The sequence below is a fragment of the Pinus tabuliformis genome, chromosome 8 (assembly GCF_031772625.1).
Source record: "Pinus tabuliformis cultivar Carrire ecotype Pingquan chromosome 8, CPIR1, whole genome shotgun sequence".
Classification (NCBI taxonomy): domain Eukaryota; kingdom Viridiplantae; phylum Streptophyta; class Pinopsida; order Pinales; family Pinaceae; genus Pinus; species Pinus tabuliformis.
The window spans coordinates 1,508,649,105-1,508,670,369 of record NC_142294.1 but is presented as its reverse complement, the minus strand read 5'-3'; the positions used below and the strand labels follow the sequence as shown (position 1 = coordinate 1,508,670,369).

At 37.6% G+C, this 21,265-nt stretch overlaps 1 protein-coding gene across 1 annotated transcript in view; it reads right to left on the bottom strand.

The window, feature by feature from the left end:
* LOC149241603 (uncharacterized) overlaps positions 1-18,717 on the bottom strand; it is a 53,078-nt gene extending 34,361 nt beyond the window's left edge. The window contains exon 1 of the mRNA XM_089367562.1: positions 18,616-18,717. Coding sequence (XP_089223688.1) covers positions 18,616-18,680 — 65 coding nt within the window. The 5' untranslated portion in view covers positions 18,681-18,717. The remainder of the gene's footprint in view (positions 1-18,615) is intronic.
* Between the last annotated feature and the right edge of the window lie 2,548 nt (positions 18,718-21,265).

Genomic DNA, 21,265 nt, shown 5'->3' with positions numbered 1-21,265 from the left:
ATGCATGGACAGCAAGGCTAGATAGTGCTGCAAAGATACAAGGACAGCAAGGCTACATAAGTGTTGCAAAGATGCATGGACAACAAGGCTAGATAGTGCTGCAAAGATGCATAGGCAGCAAGGCTACATAAATGCTGCAAAGATGGCTAGATAGTGTTGCAAAGATGCATGGACAGCAATAACATTCTGACATGGCACCAAAGGTACATGGTGCTACAAACTCATTGGACAGCACAATGATGGGATAGCGCAATGATCAATGACATTGTGACATTGTGCAGCAGAGATACATGGGACATCTAGTATTTAGTGCAGCAAGTTCATGGTGCTGCAATAGTATGGTACATGGGACAGCAACAACAACAAGGTGCAGCAAGCATAGTGCTGCAAGCACATTGGAACAGCAGTATGGTACTTGGTGCAACAAGCACATGGGTGACAGCATGGTGCTACAGTAGCACAAGGTACAACAGTGCTAAACACTGGGACAACAATGCAACATAAGGTGCAGCAGTATGATGTGTACAACATGGTCATAAGGTCCAGCATTGTGATGATGGGTGCAGCATGGTGCAGTGAGGTGCAGCGTGACGACGAGATGCAGCACAATGATAGGTGAAGGAGTCACCTTGGAAAATCAGTTGAAGCAACATGTCTTCAACTGATCTCATGTATCATCTTCTTAGAGATGATCTATTCTCTTATCTAGATAAGTCAAAGTGTTGACTTCTGTTGCAAATGTACTATCTCTCCCTCTCTCTCTCTCTGCTCAACTATTGAAGAACATATAAGAAGAATTGATCAAGGGTTTCCCCACATTGGGGTTTGTCCCTGGCTAGCGCCACATCTTGTGTCCTCTTGTCTTGGCTTGTCTTCTGCGATTTATGTTTATGTTCTATGTGCAGTTTATTTTAATGCTGATGTGATTGCTAATCTGGAAAAGATATTGAGCTAACTATGAAAATTGAAATAAATTGCTCTAAGCATAAAACATACCTAAAATTAACATGGTATTAGAGTTGAGGTGAAGACAAAGCCCAAGCAAGAGTGAAAAAGCAATCACCAAAGACAGTTGGGAAAGGACAAAAGGATCAATGGATTCCTCATCCCTCTTCAAATTCGCCAAGGGTGAAGTCGAAGCAGAGAATATTATCAAAATGGTGCAACGGAAGCTTCTAATGGCCCACCTAAAGATCACTTCAATGGGAAGTTTGGATCTAAGGGTGGAAGGAAAGGCAGATGCCTTGGTAGTAATAAGTCCGGCCATTATGCGAAGGAGTGTTTGAATGGTAAGGACACATCACTTTATGAAGATAACAATCATTCTAGGGACATCTTCAATGATCAAAGGAATGACAGGTAAAGCAGGTCATCAAGGAAACGAGCGACTCTTCAAGAAAGCAAGAAACCCCAGGTATGAAGAATCAAATGTTGTTTTTGATATGATAAAGAAGCGTTATCTTGTATTGGCCCTCTCCTTTAGATTCTTTGGGAATCTAGCTTATTGATTGTAGTGCTTCAAGGCACTTCATCGAATAGAAGGGTGATCTCTCTAATTTAGTAGAGATGGAAACAATCGTGGGATTATACTTGGAGCCAATGCCACCTATCTGAGAAAGGGTGTAGGGAATGTTACACCTAGATTGAATGAGAGTAACTCGATTCATTTACGAGAATCTCTTTATGTACCTAATTGCAAGAAGAACCTGGTGTCCATTTCGGTAATGGAAGTCAAAGGTTTCAAGGTGGCACTCATCGATGAAAAGATACGTGTTTGAAAATAGAATTTTTTAAGATGTTTTTACTCATGGGTTCAGGGTTGGAAATTTGTATCAAGTTGCAAGATGGTCCGTTGGAGTCCATGTCAGTTGTCACATCTCATCTATAGCACTAGAGGTCTACTTATTATGGGGCACTACCCGATGTGAGTCAGATGGTGACAGGGATGCCTAAATTCAAGAAGAGCATTAAGGAACATGTCTGAGATGTACCAAAGGAAAATCTTACAAGGGGACCATTCCCCTCATATAGCAGGTCCACAGGTTTGGAACAACCCGAGGAGTTTAAGATTCATGATCTGGAATCTCGTGTATACAGGTGGAAGAACGCCCTCTATGGCTTGAACCAAAACATCTTGGGCGTAGTATCAGAGGATTGATAGCTGTCTGATGAAGTTGAGATTCACTAGGAGTAAAACTGATCCAAACCATTGCTCGAAGGTTGTGGATGATAGACCCCTCATACCAGCACCTTCTGAGGACGACCTATTTCTGATAGGTGCATACCCTCTCATTTGCAGAAGTAAGAGGGCGTTGGCTTCTGAATGTGGAATGGTAAACTGCAAGCTCGTGACTACCTCGTGGATCTTAACTTTCAGAATTTACATGGTAGTGATGTCGAACCAGATTTGGGAAATGCCTCTGAGTTTCATAAACTCATTCGCATTCATGTTCTTGGTGAACTCCTATCTGGATATATGTTTTGCAGTTAGCATGGTGAGCTCATGTTTGATTGAGCCTCACTGGATGGGTGCCAAGAATCTTCTGAGATATCTTCGGGGCGCAATCTCTCATGGATTAAGATATACTGCCGAAAATATGAAGCTGCATGATTATTCGAATGCCGACTAGGCAGGCAATGTGGAGGATCACTAGAGCACTTCTCAGTGTTGGTTCTTCTTGGATTATGCTTCGATATCATGGATGCGCAGGAAGCAGAAGTTGGTTGCTATAAACACCGCTAAGACCGAATACATAGCTACGAGTATGATCTCATATGAAGTTGCCTGGTTGTGGAAGCTCTTCAATGAGCTGTTTGTACACATGATGAATACCACTGTGATCCTCTGTAACAACCAAGGGGGGATTCGATTGTTGAGGAATCCCATATTCAATGATTGCTCTAGCAGATAGACATCAAGTACTACCTTATCTGGGATATGGTAAGTCGATGAGCGAGGAGGCTTCATCACATTGAGACTAATGTACAGGTCGCAGACTTTCTGTCAAAGCCCTGGGAAAGGTCAAATCTGTGACTTTCCCGAACGACTTGGAGTTGTTGAGAGACCTTCTTATAAGGGTCCTGCATGTTGGAGTCGTTGAGGGACCTTCTTACTGGAACAACACGCGACCATAGGGCGACTCACCCTCCCATAATGGTGCGTTGTGTACAGGGTCAATGGCTCAGCGTTGCCTATGATATCCCATGGCCACTGTGGAACAGAATGATTAGTTCTCTAGTGGGTTGGGATAATTAGTTCTCCTGTGGCGACTGTGGAACAGGATGATTAGTTCTCCTGTGGGTCGGGATGATTAGTTCTCCCGTGGCGACTGTGGGGCAAGGTGATTCGTTCTCCTGTGGACAAGATGATTCGTTCTCCTGTGGACAGGATGATTAGTTCTCCTGTCGAGGCATCCTACCCATGCAGTCTGGGACTCATGGGAAGTACCTCTCATTTGATCAATGAATAGAGAAATGGGGATAGGGACCATTAGTAGTATTATTTGATGGACGCATTGTTGTATCTACCATACTCCCTATGCTAGGATGACCTCCATTGATCTGGGATCAATATGAGTGGTTTGAGACACTCTCTTGTGATATTGATCTGGGATCAATGAAACTGACTACGGGTCAATAAAAGTGGCATGACACACCCTCTTCATATGGAACTGACTTCGGGTCAGTAGAGAATGGTATAAGACATTCTCGATCAATTCTTCTTCTTCATGGTTCAATGGAGTAGAGATCAGCAGAGCAGAGCAAAGTAGAGCAGAGTAGTGCATGGCATTGATGGCAGAGATAGTACAATCGAACAAATGGATCAGCGGATGGAGTTCTCCCTAGTTGAGAGCGAGTGTTAAAATTGGCAACTAGGGCCAAACTCCATGTGGGTCATCTTATTTATGGCAGCTGATATTTTTCTTGGACTCCTCTTATCGAGAGGTGAAGGATTGATCTAAAGATCATCCAATTCCGATAAGTATTCATGGACTTATGAATTTATTTGTGTTATAAGACAATTCGTCAAGGTCAGCCAGCAACCAAATAAACCCCACATGTGCTCAACGTTTTAGTATGAAAGAAGATGACTTGATAATCATTTCTACACACACTTCTATCTTGATTTGTCTCCACTTGTCTTGGGTTTTAGTGGAAGAGAAATCTAGGAGTGGAAGCCCTAGACGTTGGAGGAAAAGAGGTTGCCCTAGCCGCAGCAAAGAAGGCAGCCCTAAACATTGTTCCAAGGCAGCCCTAACGCTATCCTAAAGGCAGCCCTAAACGTTGTTCTAAGGCAGCCCTAACGCTATCCTAAAGGCAACCCTAAACATTGTTCTAAGGCAGCCCTAATGTTGTCCTAAAGGCAGCCCTAAACATTGTTCTAAGGCAGCCCTAAATGTTGTCCTCAAGGCAGCCCTAAACATTGTTCCAAGGCTAGATAGTGCTACAAAGATGCATGGACAGCAAGGCTACATAAGTGCTGCAAAGATGCATGGACAACAATGCAAGATAGTGCTGCAAAGATGCATGGACAGCAAGGCTACATAAGTGCTGCAAAGATGCATGGATAGCAAGGCCAGATAGTGTTGCAAAGATGCATGGACAGCAAGGATACATAAGTGTTGCAAAGATGCATGGACAGCAACGATACATAAGTGTTGCAAAGATGCATGGACAACAAGGCTAGATAGTGCTGCAAAGATGCATGGACAGCAAGGCTACATAAGTGCTGCAAAGATGCATGGACAGTGTTTACCACTACATGTCAACGACCCATAGCAGTACACCCCCTTTTCGCAAAAGGGATAGCGCCTGATCAATGTGTTCCTGTCATCGAGCTATCATCATCAGCCTGAGAATCATCTTATAATGTAAACCCAGTTTGCATGTGTATAATGCAAATAATTTCAGCAGATCCATGTCGTGTATGTAATCACCTAGGTAAACCTACTTTTCTGGTGACGATCTACATTCCAGGAGGTTTTTTGTCTCACCGATCCATTCTTGGATGGTCGGCAGAGTTCTCCTTCAGCCTTACCCCAAAGCCGGAGTGGATTTTGTCACTGTGATCTTAGGGGAGTCCAAGTGTTCTAGATGGAGTCTATGTAAAAGTGATTTGGGAATAATCATAACTATTTGGTTTGGTTCTTTTATTACAAATTGTTTGATCTGCTAGATTATATTTGTGTCGCAGATCTGGGTAGTCTGTGAGGGTCCTTTTCAGATGGGTGTTCCCCCTTGAGATGTAAAAAATGTAAAATCATGATGTAAAGTGTCTTGAGGGTTAGAAAAATAATTTATCCCCTCATAGGTCCTAGGTCCTAGGTAAATTTAAATTTTCTAGAGGTAAAATTTGTGGGTCCTTTAAAAAATTAGATCTTAACAGATCCAGGACTAAGGGTAATTGATTATTTTGCTAAATTTTATGCCTTGGGTCCCTGGGGTTAAATCAAAGTCAAAATTTTGAGGAAATTAATGCAAAATTTTAATTTTTGAATTTATTAAAATGCATTTAATTGAAAAATTCGAAATTTCCTCAATATTTAAAATTTCGACGGATGAGATTAAAAGAAATTTTGATCTTCATCAACAGTCGAGATCACTTTGACAACGATCACTCCAACTAGCCGTTGGAAGATTTGTCTTTAAATAGGAGGTCATTAATCAGAAGGATCCGATCTTTTGATCGTGTACTAAGCGAAAATCTCTCTCTTGTAATCTTTTTATGAGCAATAAAGAACGACTTTGGGGTTAAATTTCGTCAGTGTTACTCTTCATGGAAATGCTGTAAGATGGATTATTTTCGTGCGTAATTTCTTTTTTGCCATTAATAATAGCTTCTGAAGAGCAATGTGAATACAGGTACCTTGCTCAGTCGCTCAGGTTTGAATGATAATTTAAGTTTTGAATATAATAGCACATATCTCTATTAAATCTGAATTTTATTATCGTTTTCTCACTCTATGTTGACGGCTGAAATGAGTTTCGCAGGAAAATCCTTGATTATTAGATCATCGGGCGTTCGAGGAAGTTCTCGCCTGAACCAACCAACTCTCGATCCGTGTTTTCTGAGGAGCCCAGCGATAATTTAATCCCGACCTTATCATAAGATATATTTTTTATGGGTGATGCATGAAGGGTTTTGAGCTTAGTACCTCCTCTAAAATTCAAAAAAATTAAATTTTTTTGTGCTAAATCGATAGATCTGGCTGTTGAGAGCCTCAAATCATCAGATCTGGGAGCGGAGTCAAACTCACACTCCCTAGATCTGATAGATTTGCTATTTATGTACATAGATCTGTAACTTTCTTTAGTTTTCTAACTTGGGTTTTTTTTGGGTCATTGTATATATCGTTTGGGTGTTTCTTGTTGTCCTATAGCTAGTGCTACAGATCTGAAGCTGAAAGCTGTGCAGAGTCCAAAATTAGGCCCTGGAGGGTAAGATCTGGATCTCTGGAGGTCCATCAGCATCATTTTTTGCAGGCAATTTATTTATTTTCAGATCTGGAAATTTCATAAGGGTTTAAAAGAAATCTGAAGCAGAGCGATTTAAAAATTTAATTAAGATTTTTGGAAAAAAATTTAGAGGTTCTATTGGAAGTTCTGGGCCACCATTTTGCAGGTTGATTGGCTGCCTGGGGTTTCCTGAGCAAAAAAAATTCGAATTTGTTTCTACTATTGTTTTTTGGAGAGTTTCGAAATTATTTTTATTTTAAGAGTTTTAAATCTGAATTTTTTTTATGAGATCTGGAAAATCTTGGGTTTCTTCCTGCATTTTTTTTTGTCTATCCTCCGAGCAGTGACCTTCAAAACCCTCTGCCGCTGCCATAGCTTATCTGCCCCTCAGATCCGTGATTTCTCCTCCAGAAATTAAATCCATTCTCTTCCATGTTGCCCTATTCTCCCATCGCGTTTCTTCTCCATTCACCATCAGATCTTTTCTTTGGTTCCATTTTCCCTCACCTTTGATGCGTTATTCCCATGGCTCCCTTTTGCTCAATCTTGCATCTGTTGTTCATTCCCTCAATGCTAGCCATCCACGCTACTTTCTCCAGTTCTGTGTTAACCCTTCCGCAGCTCCTTCTTTTACCCTCGGTCTCCTCATCCGTCCCTCCTCATTCTTCCACACAGTCCTCATTCCTTAGCTTCAGTCCACTCTCAGCAAATCCGCGCTACCATTCCTCTCGACCAGCTCCCTGCTAGCTGCATTTCAGACCTGCAAACACAAGATCAAAGCGACATTTTCCCTCACGCATCTATTCCACATCACCTAAAAACGCATCGATCTACCCTCTCCAGGCTAACCCTTACCTTTCATCCACGCTATCTGCTCTATATCGTCCATCAAAACCTTCCTTTCTACCCTCTGTACGCAGCCCCATCCACGCATCCCTGTCCACATTCATCTCTGCGTCCACGCTGCTACAACGCCTTAGCACGCATCTGCCCCTCATTTCTGTGTACTCTCTGCTTGTCTACGCAGCTCCCTCCGTCGACCTCTTCATCCCCTTCATGCTGTCCGCAGACTTACATTCCTGTACCTGCAGCTGCAAAACAATCATACGTTCGATTTCTTTTTCATTTGCATATATGTGTTATTTTAGTTTAATTCTATTTTGTATATTTAGGTTAGGGTTAGCGCATGATTTTTATTAGGTTTCGATTTCATTTAATTTTAATTAGATTCGATTTTATTTTTCTTTTAGTTTGGTTCGTAAAAAAAAATCAAAATTCAAAAGTCCGATTTCGATTTCCTTTTTATTTTTTAAGGTTGGGTTCCATTTTTAGTTTTTCTTAGGGGGGTATGAATTGGGTTTTGTTTTATTTTTTGTTTCTTTTGTCTTTTATTTTGATTTTAATAAAAAAAATCTAAAAACATTCAAAATATAAAACCTAAAAACATTTTAAAAAAAATCTAAAAACCTAAAAGGGACTTCACATTTTTGTGACTTTGAGAAATCCTAAAATATTAAATCGAAATAAATTTCATATTTAAAGGTTTTAAATTTTTCTTTATGTGGCCTCCGGCCCATATCAATAAAAGAAGAGAATAAAACAAAAAAAACAAACAAACGAAAAACAAAAATTTAAACAATTGTTTCTTCTTAGTGTCTTTTTGTGCTAAAGATTGTTGTGATATCAGTGTTTGTCTATAGTTAAATGTGCTTAAATTTTTATTTGAAGATTAACTATCTGAAAGTGGTGCATTTCCTAGATTTGGGTCACTAAGCATAAATTTTTTGACACTGGTTAGCTTTTAAAATTTCATGGTTGAATAAGGTATTTGTATCTCTTGAAATTTAATTGCTAGGACATTGTGCATCTAGTGAAATTAATCATTGCTTGAATCATTAAATGCTTGTTACATGTTAGACATTTTGCAAATATTTTCAAGCAATTGTTAAAGAATTTTGTCATGAATTTTTATAAACGGATTTCATATCTTTGTTTCCTAAGTAGCAACAACTAATCAATCGTTGACTCCATAAGGCACTGGTATTAATCATTTAAAATCTAATCAAATTCTAAGTCTTGTTAAGCCTTAATCAAGTACTTGATCACCTCGCTGTGTCTCCTGAACTGGTTGGTTCCCAACTAGTTCTTCATTCCATTTTTCCATAGGGTCTACCCCCCTTAGCCTGCTATAGGGAGACAGCTTAAACAAAGAGATTGGGAATCAAGGTGACAACCCCCAATCTAAGCGTTGTCGCGGTGCCTAGACACTCTGTGCGACAACAGACAGGAAGGCTAGATAGTGCTGCAAAGATGCGTGAACAACAAGGTTACATAGTGCTGCAAAGATGCATGGACAGCAATGACATTGTGACATGGCAGCAAAGGTACATGGTGCTGCAAACTCATTGGACAACACAATGATGGGACAACAACTTGTTGGGACAACACAATGATCAATGACATTGTGACATTGTGCAACAGAGATACATGGGACATCTAGTATTTAGTGCAGCAAGTTCATGGTGCTGCAATAGTATGGTACATGGGACAGCAACAACAACAAGGTGTAGCAAGCATAGTGTTGCAAGCACATTGGGACAGCAGTATGGTACTTGGTGCAGCAAGCACATGGGTGACAGCATAGTGCTGCAGTGGCACAAGGTACAACAGTGCTAAACACTGGGACAACAATGCAGCATAAGGAGCAACAGTGTGATGTGTACAACAAGGTCATAAGGTCCAGCATTGTGATGATGAGTGCAGCATGGTGCAGTGAGGTGTAGCATGACGACCAAATGCAGCACAATGATAGGTGAAGGAGTCACCTTGGAAAATCAGTTGAAGCAGCATGTCTTCCACTGATCTCATGTATCATCTTCTTAGAGATGATCTATTCTCTTATCTAGATAAGTCAAAGTGTTGACTTATGTTGTAAATGTACTATCTTTCTCTCTCTCTCTCTCTGCTCAACTATTGAAGAACATATAAGAAGAATTGATCAAGGGTCTCCCACATTGGGGTTTGTTCCTGGCTAGCGCCACATCTTGTGTCCTCTTTTCTTGGCTTGTCTTCTGCAATTTATGTTTATGTTCTATCTGCAGTTTATCTTAATGCTGATGTGATTGCTAATCTGGAAAAGATATTGAGCTAACTGTGAAAATTGAAATAAATTGCTCTAAGCATAGAACATACCTAAAATTAACAGCATAGTATGAAAGAATGGATGCATATTTTCTCAGGTTGGGTTCATGAAGAGTATAATCAATATATTAAGGTCGTGAATAATGAGTCTGTCATTATTCTACTATATGTTGATGCTCTATCCATCACCATTGTAGAACAAAGAATTCAAGAATGCAAGAATATGTTGGCAGCTGAATTTGAGATGACGGATCTAGGACTGATGCATTACTATCTAGGTCTAGAAGTATGGCAGAGATTTGGGGAGATATATTTGGGGCAAAGAAAGTACATCATCAAGTTATTGCAGAAATTTGGGATGATGGAATCCAAGTCGATGGTTACTCCTATGATCACCAACCTCAAGAAGTTGAGGATCTCCAACTCTAGTCTCGTGGATCCTACCTCGTCAGTTGGTGGGTTCCCTGATGTATTTGGTTAATACTAGGCTAGATATATGTTTTGCAGTGAACTTTCTTAGTCAGTTTCAGTCGGAGCCTCGTCATGATCACTGGATAGTTGCCAAACATATATTGAAGTATCTTCGTGCCACTATACATCACTGCCTAAAGTATGATAGTAAGGAAGTCAAGCTAATTGGGTTCACAGACTCTGATTGGGGTGGCAGTGAGACTGATGGAAGCAGCACTACCGAAGGATTCTTTAGTCAGGGAGCTGTTGTGATCTAATGGATTAGCAGGAAGCAAGATCTCGTTGCAATTAGTGTCGAGGTAGAATATCTGGCTGCATGTGAAGTAGGAAAAGAGGTTATTTGGTTAAGGAAGCTTCTGACAGATTTGTTCAAGAAGTCTTTGGGTCCTACTATAATTAATTGTGATAATCAAAGTTGTATCAAGATGTTTGGAGATCTCGTGTTTCATTCGAGGACGAAACATATCAATAATAAGTTCCACTTTATTAGGAACTTGGTGCAGGATGGGATCGTGAACTTAAAGTATGTTCCGACAGATGAACAGGTAGCAGACATACTAATAAAGGCTCTTCCTAATAATACATTTGAATATCTAAGAAGCCTGTTGGGTTTCGTAGATATTGGTGATTGTATTGATGATAAATAAATGGAATAGATTTGTTGAGGCTTTGCGAATGAAGCATTGCCTAGGGAGATATCAGGCCGGCACTCTGTGTTAATGTCTGGAATCCCGGAATTGAAAAGGTGGTGTTGTTTATTGAACTCTGTTTTGGATACACACCTGTATGTTTGGGTTAGTGGTTAGCAAGTAAACCCGATGGTACCTAGAGGGGTTGAAAGCTTGAGTCCAACTTAGTCCCACTTGGATAGATTGTGTTGGTTAGGAATCTAGTCCATGGTATTGCGATGCCTAAATTGTTGAGTGACTGGTTGGATAGATTGCCCAAGTCAGGAATCTAGTCCATGGCCCTAGCTAGCAACCTACATCTGGTGTTCTTGTGTTTGGATTGTGATCTTCTTATTGGCATTTGCCTTGATGATAAAACAAGAACTAAATGATGATAATAATGTCACAAGAAAATGTAATCGATTAAAGAGAAATCAAATTTAAAACAACCCTAACTATTATGCCCTAGATTTCTCAACACAAGTAACGTGCAAGCACTTTCTATTTTTAGCAGTACTTGCATGTCAATTATAATCACACATTTTGATTCCTTATTGAAAGACGAATTCAAGGAGTCTGATTTCATGAGATTCTAAGGACTTTATACTTTTAGCAATTGTTGCATGTCAGATCTAATTACACAATTGGGCTCCCCACTGAGTTCTGAGTTCGATGGTGGTGGTTTCATTTGATTCTGAGGATTTTATATTTTTGGTAGTCTTGGCATGGTAGCTTTGATAGTGTATCTAGGTTTCCCATCAAATTTTGAGGCTAAGTATAATATTGTGGACATGCAGAGAGATTTTTGTTTATAGGCATACTACCTATGGCAAGGTTCCATATCTATTATAGACAATTTGTACTCTTTCCTATTTTTTAGGGGGTGTTGACCACTCCATGTCAACTATGCCATAGCTATACATCTTTTCGCGCATGGATTTCCATCATGTCCAAGCACTTAGATGATCCACAAATTCATCATTATCAGCGATATGTACACTAGAGTTTTGTAAACCCATACTGCATTTTGTAATGTAAATGGTCCTACCAAGACAAATGTATGTAACAACCTAGATAAATTTATTTTTCCGATGATGATTTCTATCCTAGGAGGTTTTTAGTCTCACCGATTCATATGTGTTTCTAAACACAGATGATCGGCATAGTTTTTCCCTCCAGCCTCACCCCAAAGCTAGGGTGGATTTTGTCATCAAGATTTTTAATTAGTCCTAGTGTTATTTATCGAGTCTCTGTAAAAATGATCTGGGAATAATTCTAACTATTTGGTTATATTATTTTATGTCTCACCGATTCATATGTGTTTCTAAACACAGATGATCGGCATAGTTTTTCCCTCCAGCCTCACCCCAAAGCTAGGGTGGATTTTGTCATCAAGATTTTTAATTAGTCCTAATTAGTCCTAGTGTTATTTATCGAGTCTCTGTAAAAATGATCTGGGAATAATTCTAACTATTTGGTTATATTATTTTATTACAAGTCACTTAGTCTACTAGATAATATTTTGTGTCGCAGAAATGGGTAATTATTGAGGGTCTATAACAAACGGGTGTTACCCCTTCATGGGTTAGAAATGTAATATTTCATGTAAAAATATTTATTGCATGTTCCTTAATAGTTAGACACCATGAATAAATATTAGAAGGTAGGAAAAATTAATAATCCCCTCATGAGTCAATTAATTAAAATTTCCAGCTAAAATAAATTAAAATGCTAAAGCCAGAAATTTAATTAATTTAGGTCCTAGGAAAAATTAAATTCTCCAACATTTAAAATTCGTGGGTTTTAAAGTTTTTAATATTTGGAGGTCCTCAACCAAGGGAATATTGAAAATTTCAAAATATTTTGAACCCTTGGGCCATAATAGTTAAGTCAAAATCAACTTTTTGCGGCAATTAACTCAAAATAGTCATTTTTGAGTTAATTAAAAAGAAATTAAAAGTGAAATTCGAATATCCTCAAAAAATAACTTTATTTCAACGGTGATAATTAAAAGATCATTTGATCTTCATCAACAGTTGAGATTGTTTTGTCGGAGATCAAGCCAACTAGCCGTTGGAGAATTTTTCTATAAATGAGAAGTCTCTCTCCATTATTTGGATCCAATTTCTGAATCGTGTATTTGCTTTAAGAAAACTCCTGTAACTTTTTCTGGTTAATAAAACGCAAAGACTTTGGGATTTCAGATCGTGGTGTTCCTCTTTCAGATTTATGTGGTAATAGTGTATTCATACTTGCTTCTTTTCTTTGCATTTGCTGGTTAATAGCCTTTGATGATTGATCTTGCACAAATTTCTGGGTTTTTAGAATATCATTTTAATTTGATAGAAGTAGCAGGTATCTCTATTTCTTGATAATTTTATGATCATTTTTTAGATCTCTATTAATCTAACAAACAAATTTAAGTGTGCAGAAGTTATCATTCAGAATTTGGGTGTATAAGGAAGTCCTCAGCTGGACCAACTGACTCTCAGTGTCTTTTTAATTTCTGAAGTCATTTTATAGAATATTTTACTTGCAGGGTTTTTCTTGGGCTTGTGCCTCTTTAAAATTTCAAATTTATTTCTAAATATTGTGTAAAAAATTGTTTAAATCTGGCTAATAGAGGGTTTTGATCTGCAGATATGTTAGATCTGTAGAATATTTTTGTAGATTTGTAAATAGCAAATTTTTAATTCATTAGGGTTCTGGGTATTTCATATTTTTGTATCTACATGCTTTGGGGTTTTCTGTCTTTTATTTGTGCAAAAAAAATAAATAAAATAAAAATAAAAATAAAATAAATAAATAAAAATAAAAATAAATAAATAAATCTGAAAATTGCAGGTGATTTTTGTGGATTCCGGAGAGAGATCTAAGCCCCGAAGGGCATCTCCATTCTGTTTGCAGGTCGAAGATAAATTTCAAGAAGATCGTGGGAAAAAAATTTTAGGGCCTTGGGGCCCTGCAGTGGCCATCCCCCACCTCTTTACGGCCTCACATCATTCTCATTTCAACCTCCCTTTCTTCACCCTCCATCATCACTAAATTTTCTCCATAAAATTCCCTAAAAAATTTAACAAATTTTATCAAAAAAATTCTAAGTTTGCCATTTGCATTGGAGAATTTTCAGTGACTTGGGCAACCCATCTTCAAGTGTCTTCAAGGAGCTCACTGGTGGACATCCTCTAAACCCTTACCTTTCATTGATCTAATTGAAAGCAAGATTAATACTGGCATAAAATTTTATTTATCTGAAATTTAACAGCAAAATAGTTTGCATCTTTCACTGCATTACATTTCAGAAACATAATTACATTCAGAAACTTTTGCATGTTATTTCCTTAATATTATTTCACTATTTTTTTAGTAATTTTCTGAGCTTTTAGATCAAATACATCAATAGATCAGAAATAATTAAACTCGGAAATTTTATGAATTTAGCAGCAAATTTAATTTACATTTTTACTATTGTATAATTGCAGAAATAGAAGTTAGTTTCAATAACTTTTGCAAACAAATTTCTAAAATAAAAATTATCGTAATTCAGTAGTTTATTTCCGAGTTTTTTAGATGAAATACAGCAATAGATCAAAAAGAATTAAACTAAGAAAAATTTTTGAATTGTACTTATCAGTTTGTCATTTAAAATTTTCTACTGTTATACATAGAAATTTATGAATATTGCATGGTTACAAGATAGTTGTTTTAGAATATATTGTTGGTTTTAACATTTGATGTAAGAGCAGATTACTAGACTGATATTTCATTAATGTGATCTGAGTTTAAAACATTTAGTTTAATTTTTGTAGTTCATTTGTTTTTTACATGCTTATGCAAGTAGGACTAATCTAGTTTTAGTTATGCATCTAATGATCTTGATTGAGTATTTCATACAAATGAATTTTTGAATTTAAAGGTGTTTTATTTCATAATTTTACATTTCAATCCATTGTGCATTTCAGTAATTATTTGTGCAGATTTTACATTTTTCAGTGCTAGTATAAGTACATGCTTTCACATTTAGATCACCACCTTTTTGAACCTTAAGTAACATTTAAAAAATATTTCAGAAATAATTTTAAGCCCTCATTTAACTAAAATTAACCAAGTCCCTGCATTTTACATAGTTTTAAATTTTGCATTTGCATATGAGACAGTCGAGTCTTTTCAACAACAGTTTCTCAGCCTTTACTTGAACCTTATTTTCTTCGCAAGATAGTTGACTTAAAGGAACCGTATCACTTTCTTCAAATCATTTCGAATCCTTAAAATCTTGCAAAATCTAAAACAAGTATTGGTTGCTTAGCTACGTCTCTCAGGTTGGTTGGTTCCCAACTAATCTTTCCTTTTTCCATTTCCATAGGGTCTACCCCCCTTAGACTGCGATTGGGAGACAACTCAAACGGAGTGATTGGGGATCAGTGTGACAGGCCCCGATCTGAGTAGTTGTTGCGATGCCTAGACATTTTGTGCGACAACATTTTTTGGTGTCGTTGTTGGGGACCAATTTATTGGACCTTGGATTTGCGACATTCATCTTAATCATCTTTATCTTCTCAATCTTTCATCATTTCTTATCCCATTAACGCCACGTTTTCTGGCGCCATTTCATCTCTTCATCTTTTCATCGCCTTATATTTTTCCTCTCACTAATCCTTTCATCTTCTCTATATGCACCTTTAGCACCTGGACATTTGGTTGGTTTCTTGTTTGGGCGGTGACTCTACTTATTCATCCATTATTTCTCAGACAAGAAGCCCTCCCTGATATCCAACTGCTTCTCCCGGACTAACCTTTTGATTTTTGCCTTTTGGATCTTGGAGCTAGATTCATGTTCTATTTGCATTTACTATCAATGTTTATAAGTTAATGTGATTGCTACTGGATATAATTGGAAATTGGCATTCAGCTGTTGAAGGAAAATTGAAGTAAATTGTGCTTAAGCATAGAACATACCACTGTTCTATGAAATTAACAGCATGGTTAGAGCCAGAGGAACCATTAGAACAGGGGTAACAAGAGGAGGACTCGGGGGAGGAGCGGCACAAGGAGGAGGAGCAAGAGGAAGAGGAGGAGGAGGAGGAGGAGACTATGGAAGCATCAACGTCAACACCATCTGATATAGATATAGGAGAGCACAGCTCCATACCCAGCAGTCATTATTTGACATTTGCTACAGGGGCAGGGCTGCCAAACAACCCATCATGTTTTCCCATAAAAGGAGGAGAGGGCACTGATCTCAAACAGATAGTTGCTAGTTTTATTTGTTTTGCTACATATACCTCATGGTGATGAGATACTTTTATATATGTGATGTTATTTTGTATTAGTTCTCCACATTTGAGTCCTTGATTGGACAATTATCAAGGATCAGCAGGATTTGGTATCGCCTTTGATGTATCATTTTTATTTTACATCCACTACATCATATATATCAGTGTTTTCTTCATATTTATGTGCCAATCTGTTTATTTCATGTTGTTATTGCTATTATAAGTTTAAAATTTTGAAGAAAAAAAATGAATATATTATGCATTTTTTATGTTTGGCGATATTTTCGCCGATATTGCCGATAAGATGTTTTCTAGACCCTCGCTGATATTTTGCTGATACCAATATTTTCAACACTGATTTTTGGTCAACCTGACCCTGGAAAAATCCCACTGTTGGGCAAAACCAATTCTGAACGGAGGCTTTATTTTTGCTTCTTAAAGGAAATCTTACAACAAAATTATAAGGAGAGTTTAAACTTATCTCTTCCCTTTAGTTGCTTCTTCTAAGATTTCTTTAACTCTGAAATTTCTGGGACTGATATTCTATCTTCACAAAGTCTCCCTCATCCAGTGAAAAATAAACCCTCCTTTTGGCTTACAGTGCTTAGGGAATTTGATATAAGGAAGAATTTACATTTTAGAACTGTGACACACATCTCCCTTCTAGATTTTGGTCTCCTATAGCAGACATTTTCCACCCTTGATAGCTCGTTGAAGCCTCCTAAATTTTATACTGTAGCATGCCCAGGCTAGAAGAGAAATACGCTCCTCAAGCCCGAAATTCTTGGCCTCTTTTTAGCTGACTGGTGGGTGAGATAAATAATGCATGTACGCTAACTCAAGCTCAGAGAAAGATTCAACCCGAGTGTTGAATCTTTCTCTGAAGTTCCTCCTTAGAGATTTGAATCGCCTCCAAGGCTTAAACTCAGCCTCTTAAGATTCAAACTAGTGCTTAAACTCTCTTGCTCTCCTATTGTTCGATTTCTTCTTGAAGCTTGCTCCTCCTTTCTCTCTTGCTCCTCTTCCCAATGTTTTCATGAGAATAACGAACCTCCTCCTCCTTTTTCCTCTCTTTTGTCTCCTAAGAAAAGATTGGAACCCTATCCCTAAGATCTAATGGTTGAGATTTAATCTCAAACCATTAGATCAAGGGTGGAGATTAGTCCCCTACTTGACCCCCCCTCATCTGGTCCCATTTTCTATTAATGCACCTCCCTAGTACTTTTCGATGTTTTAGTACCTTGGTCACTTTTTCTCATAAAGTGACTTTTAAAACATAAGTCACTTTAATAATATAAAGTGTACTTTAGTACTTTACACAAAGTCACTTTTTAAGCACGTGACTTTAATAATTAAAAGTGCATAGTACATCTCCACATAAAAAGTACATTAGCCCCCTTGATATTAATAAACTCATAATATCTCTTAGACAAAAAGTGATTAATGTGTGTCCCTATGCCAAAAGGAGAAATGCCTACGAAACACCTCTTTGGTACCATTTCGAGATGGAGAAAGTAGAATTTTAGATTCCACCCAAGATCCAGTGGACTTAACAATTTTTAGGATTTCAAAATTGAGGGGATTGCAACGTTTCCATTGGATTCTGTCGTGTATGAGATTAAAGAACTAGCACTTAATCAAGAGAACCAAGCCCTCTCTGTACATTGATGTTACCGGTATTGACTGTTGAACTCCTCTATCATGACCCTAGTAGAAGTGTACCCATAACTCAGACATAAACTGGATTTGGCATGTTAAGCTTTTTCTATCTTATTATAATGCTTAGAGGGTGATATTGATGATGAGGATCCCAATATAGGCAATGATTTCAAAGATATGTAGGTATTTGTTGTAGCATGATTTTCTTGGGCCTTGGGCCTTTTCACTTGTTCATTTATTCATGAATCTATATCTGTATTCCAAATTATAATGCTAAAACACAAACGCTTTCTTCCAAAGTTTCAGTATAATTTTCTGAAATAAATAAATAAAGAAAAAGGGTAACATTTCTAATGTGTTCCCATTTTAGATGTGTTTCGATTTACCCATACCATGCAACTTAGGAATAGGTCAACTTTTAAGCCAATTACACAAGATAGTTTACCCAATGGCCTTAGGTGAAGATTGCATCCTTATTTCAACAACTAAGTGCATGCAAAATACCACCAAGTGCAACTATTATCAACCATATAGTACCATTGTTGACCACCAAAGTTGGGTTGTCACCAAGTAACACTGAACTAATTATGAACTACAATCAATAGATGATAAAACACATAAATTAGAATAAAGAATAGAAGTTAAATATGGCAACCAAGAAATGGTTGTTGTAATTGATAGTTATTGTAATAATTAGTTAGGGTAGTTATGTCACTAGTAAGCAATTGTGTTTCGACTATAAAGTATAGGATGATAGGCTAGAAGGTGAAATAGAGTACTATGTAGTTGGCTTTATGATGTCATGTCAGGCAATCAATTAATTAAAAAACAGACCACCACTAATTTTTGGTGAAGAAAGCATACGAATTTCATAAACAAGTCCAGGGATAATGCAAGCATAAAGATGAAAACCACAACCGCTATCAAATAAAGACCTACAGACAAACCTGTGAGTCACAAACACAACAGGTCTATCCCCAACACCTGCTGCAACCAGTTTATTGAGCAGCATTGAACTCACTTCCTGTTGAAACCAAGAGATAAGATCAGTCAGATCATATTATAACAACAGCTAATTGTATATTTTAGTTGCCTATGACCAATTCTCTCATGAGCATTGCTCATCATTCAATATCTTATACCAATTGTAATCATTAGAAAAAATATATTTGCAGCAAGTGAAGAAAGAATCCTAAATTTATTGTGCATAATTATACAAGATTACTATCACAACCATCATGTATTTTATTTCTTTCTTTTGTGGGGTGAGGGGGAGCACTACATGAGCAGAGACTAAGCAATCAACAACATAGAGAAAATTTGAACAAAGGTATGGAACACACCTAGAAATGGATGTTTCGGTAATCAAGTAGAGGACAAGAGAGCATAAGCCGAATGCTTGAGGTAGACTTCCTGGCAAGCAGTCAATTATGCGTCACAGGAACTTGATATGAAGCATGATAACCTGGCTCTCAGATGACATTTACAAACAAAAGGTATACACAGTTTTTATCCAAACCACAGGTCCAATATATTGCCGTGAGACCACTGGGAACCTGACTGGTTGGCCAAGCAGGGGTGGTTGTATTCTCCACACAAGTGTTCAATTCCCCCCAAGAGTATGGTATGTTTCGGCCTGTAAAACAAAAGGGCTATCATGGCCATTCAGTCTGTCCATGCCATAGTAATAGGGCTTTGCGAGCAGACTCAAGAACCGCCAAGTCAATGTGACCTGCCCAAAACTGCCAAAAAATTCCTAAACCTGTCGAGTTTTAACAAGACCCATTGGACCAATGCAAGACCCATCAAGTCACTGCAGAACTAGCAAGTCAAAATGCCTACATATACTTGGTTATGTTTGGATATGTTATTTTTGCATTATATTCAGTGCATTTTCATTATATTCATTGTAATCTTCCATGTATAGTCTTTAAAGAAAAAAAAAACTTTAAAAACTGCATTTTTTTTCTATTTGTCATGGTGTCAAGTCATTGTCAGGTTGGCTCAAGACTCACATTTTACCCAGTCCTGAGTTGAGTATGATTCTCTGGTCAAAACGAACCTTGTGCTAAGTGAAATCTGGTGACTTTGGGCCAAGAATTGGCCATACAGTGCGACACAGTATCCCACCTCTTGATAGGTGTTGGGTGCTTGGCACTTGAAAAAGGAAGTGTTCCTCGAAACTTGAAAGCTCCAACCCATCCTTGCATGAGCAAAACTCTGAATATTCTTGTTAGTAAATTACACTAACAAAACAGAAACAGTATCGGTCCATGTACCAGAGTTTCAAGTGAAATGGTGAAGTTATTAACACTTTTTTCAAGATGAAATAGGGCAAAGCTTGTGCGGGAATTGCTGACACAAAATCTAGCAAGCCTAGTGCAAAGCCCCACTAGGCAAGACCAGACCTTAGGGAAACATGAGAAAGGGTTTGCACTGTCACCCCAGCAACCTTTATCCTGATCTTTAGTGGTATTTGACCACAAGGGAGCCTTCCTTAAATTCACCTAAACAGTATTCAATAATGATGGCTTAAGGTGATCAATATGAAGTCTATTAAATAGGACAAAGTGTCGATGGAGTCTAGAAGACCTGTAGATGTTATATGCCAAAGTTCAAGTACTCTATTCCCAGACCAATTTGATTGATGTTATAAATTAGGGTTTTATTGATTTTAAATAATAAGGTACACAATGTCACATAACAGCCAAGGGAAAAGGTTGTTTGATGAATATTCAACAAAGGGAATATGCCTTCAAATAAACACCAAGGATCAGGGTTTCTTAGTGGATATCTAGTGATGAAAACATGCATAAACAGCAAATTAAGGATCACATCAGCCCTAAAGAGGGGATTTTTACAATGCAAAAATGCTATATTTTGCTTTTGTATGATTTATTGATGCAATTCCTACTTTATGAACCATAAACATCAAACTTAAATTCACTTTTTAGCAATTTCCAACAATAAATCCTGGCTGCTAGCCCTACATATCTAGGAAAAAGGCAAGAAAGAAGGAATTTAATTGATTGGATGGATGATCAACCCAATTATGATTAGTGCCTTGTCTTAAATGGGTTGAATGGAGTTTTCTAGAGAAAAATTCAATAAGAACAGTTTTGGTGGAGTAAAAGTAGATGACTACGGCATCCACTTTTAAAACACCAACTACTTTCCATGTGAGGGGAGAATTTAAATATAAGGAATGCACATTTAAAGTTTCCTTGTAAGTTTCAAAGATAACAATTTTGCATGCCATAAAGGAGCAAGATTTCAACATAGATTTAGAATTTAATTACAGCACAAAATAGAAACCCCACTACACAAACATATTATGCAAAATATAGAAATTAGGCACGACACTTTCAAAATTTTCAAAAGAAACACCTCAATCAATCCTACGAAAACATCTCCATGCAAAAATTGATCTCCAAGAGAATTTGCACCATAGAAAATTCACCAAGGATCTCTTGATATTTGATTGGGTTTTCCTCCTTGTGGGGTTTTTCCCTAGTCTCTGACCTAAACTCTAGTGCCTCTTGTTATTGTTTTTTGAGCTCTGTGATCACTACATTCTTGTCATTGCTATCTTTTGAT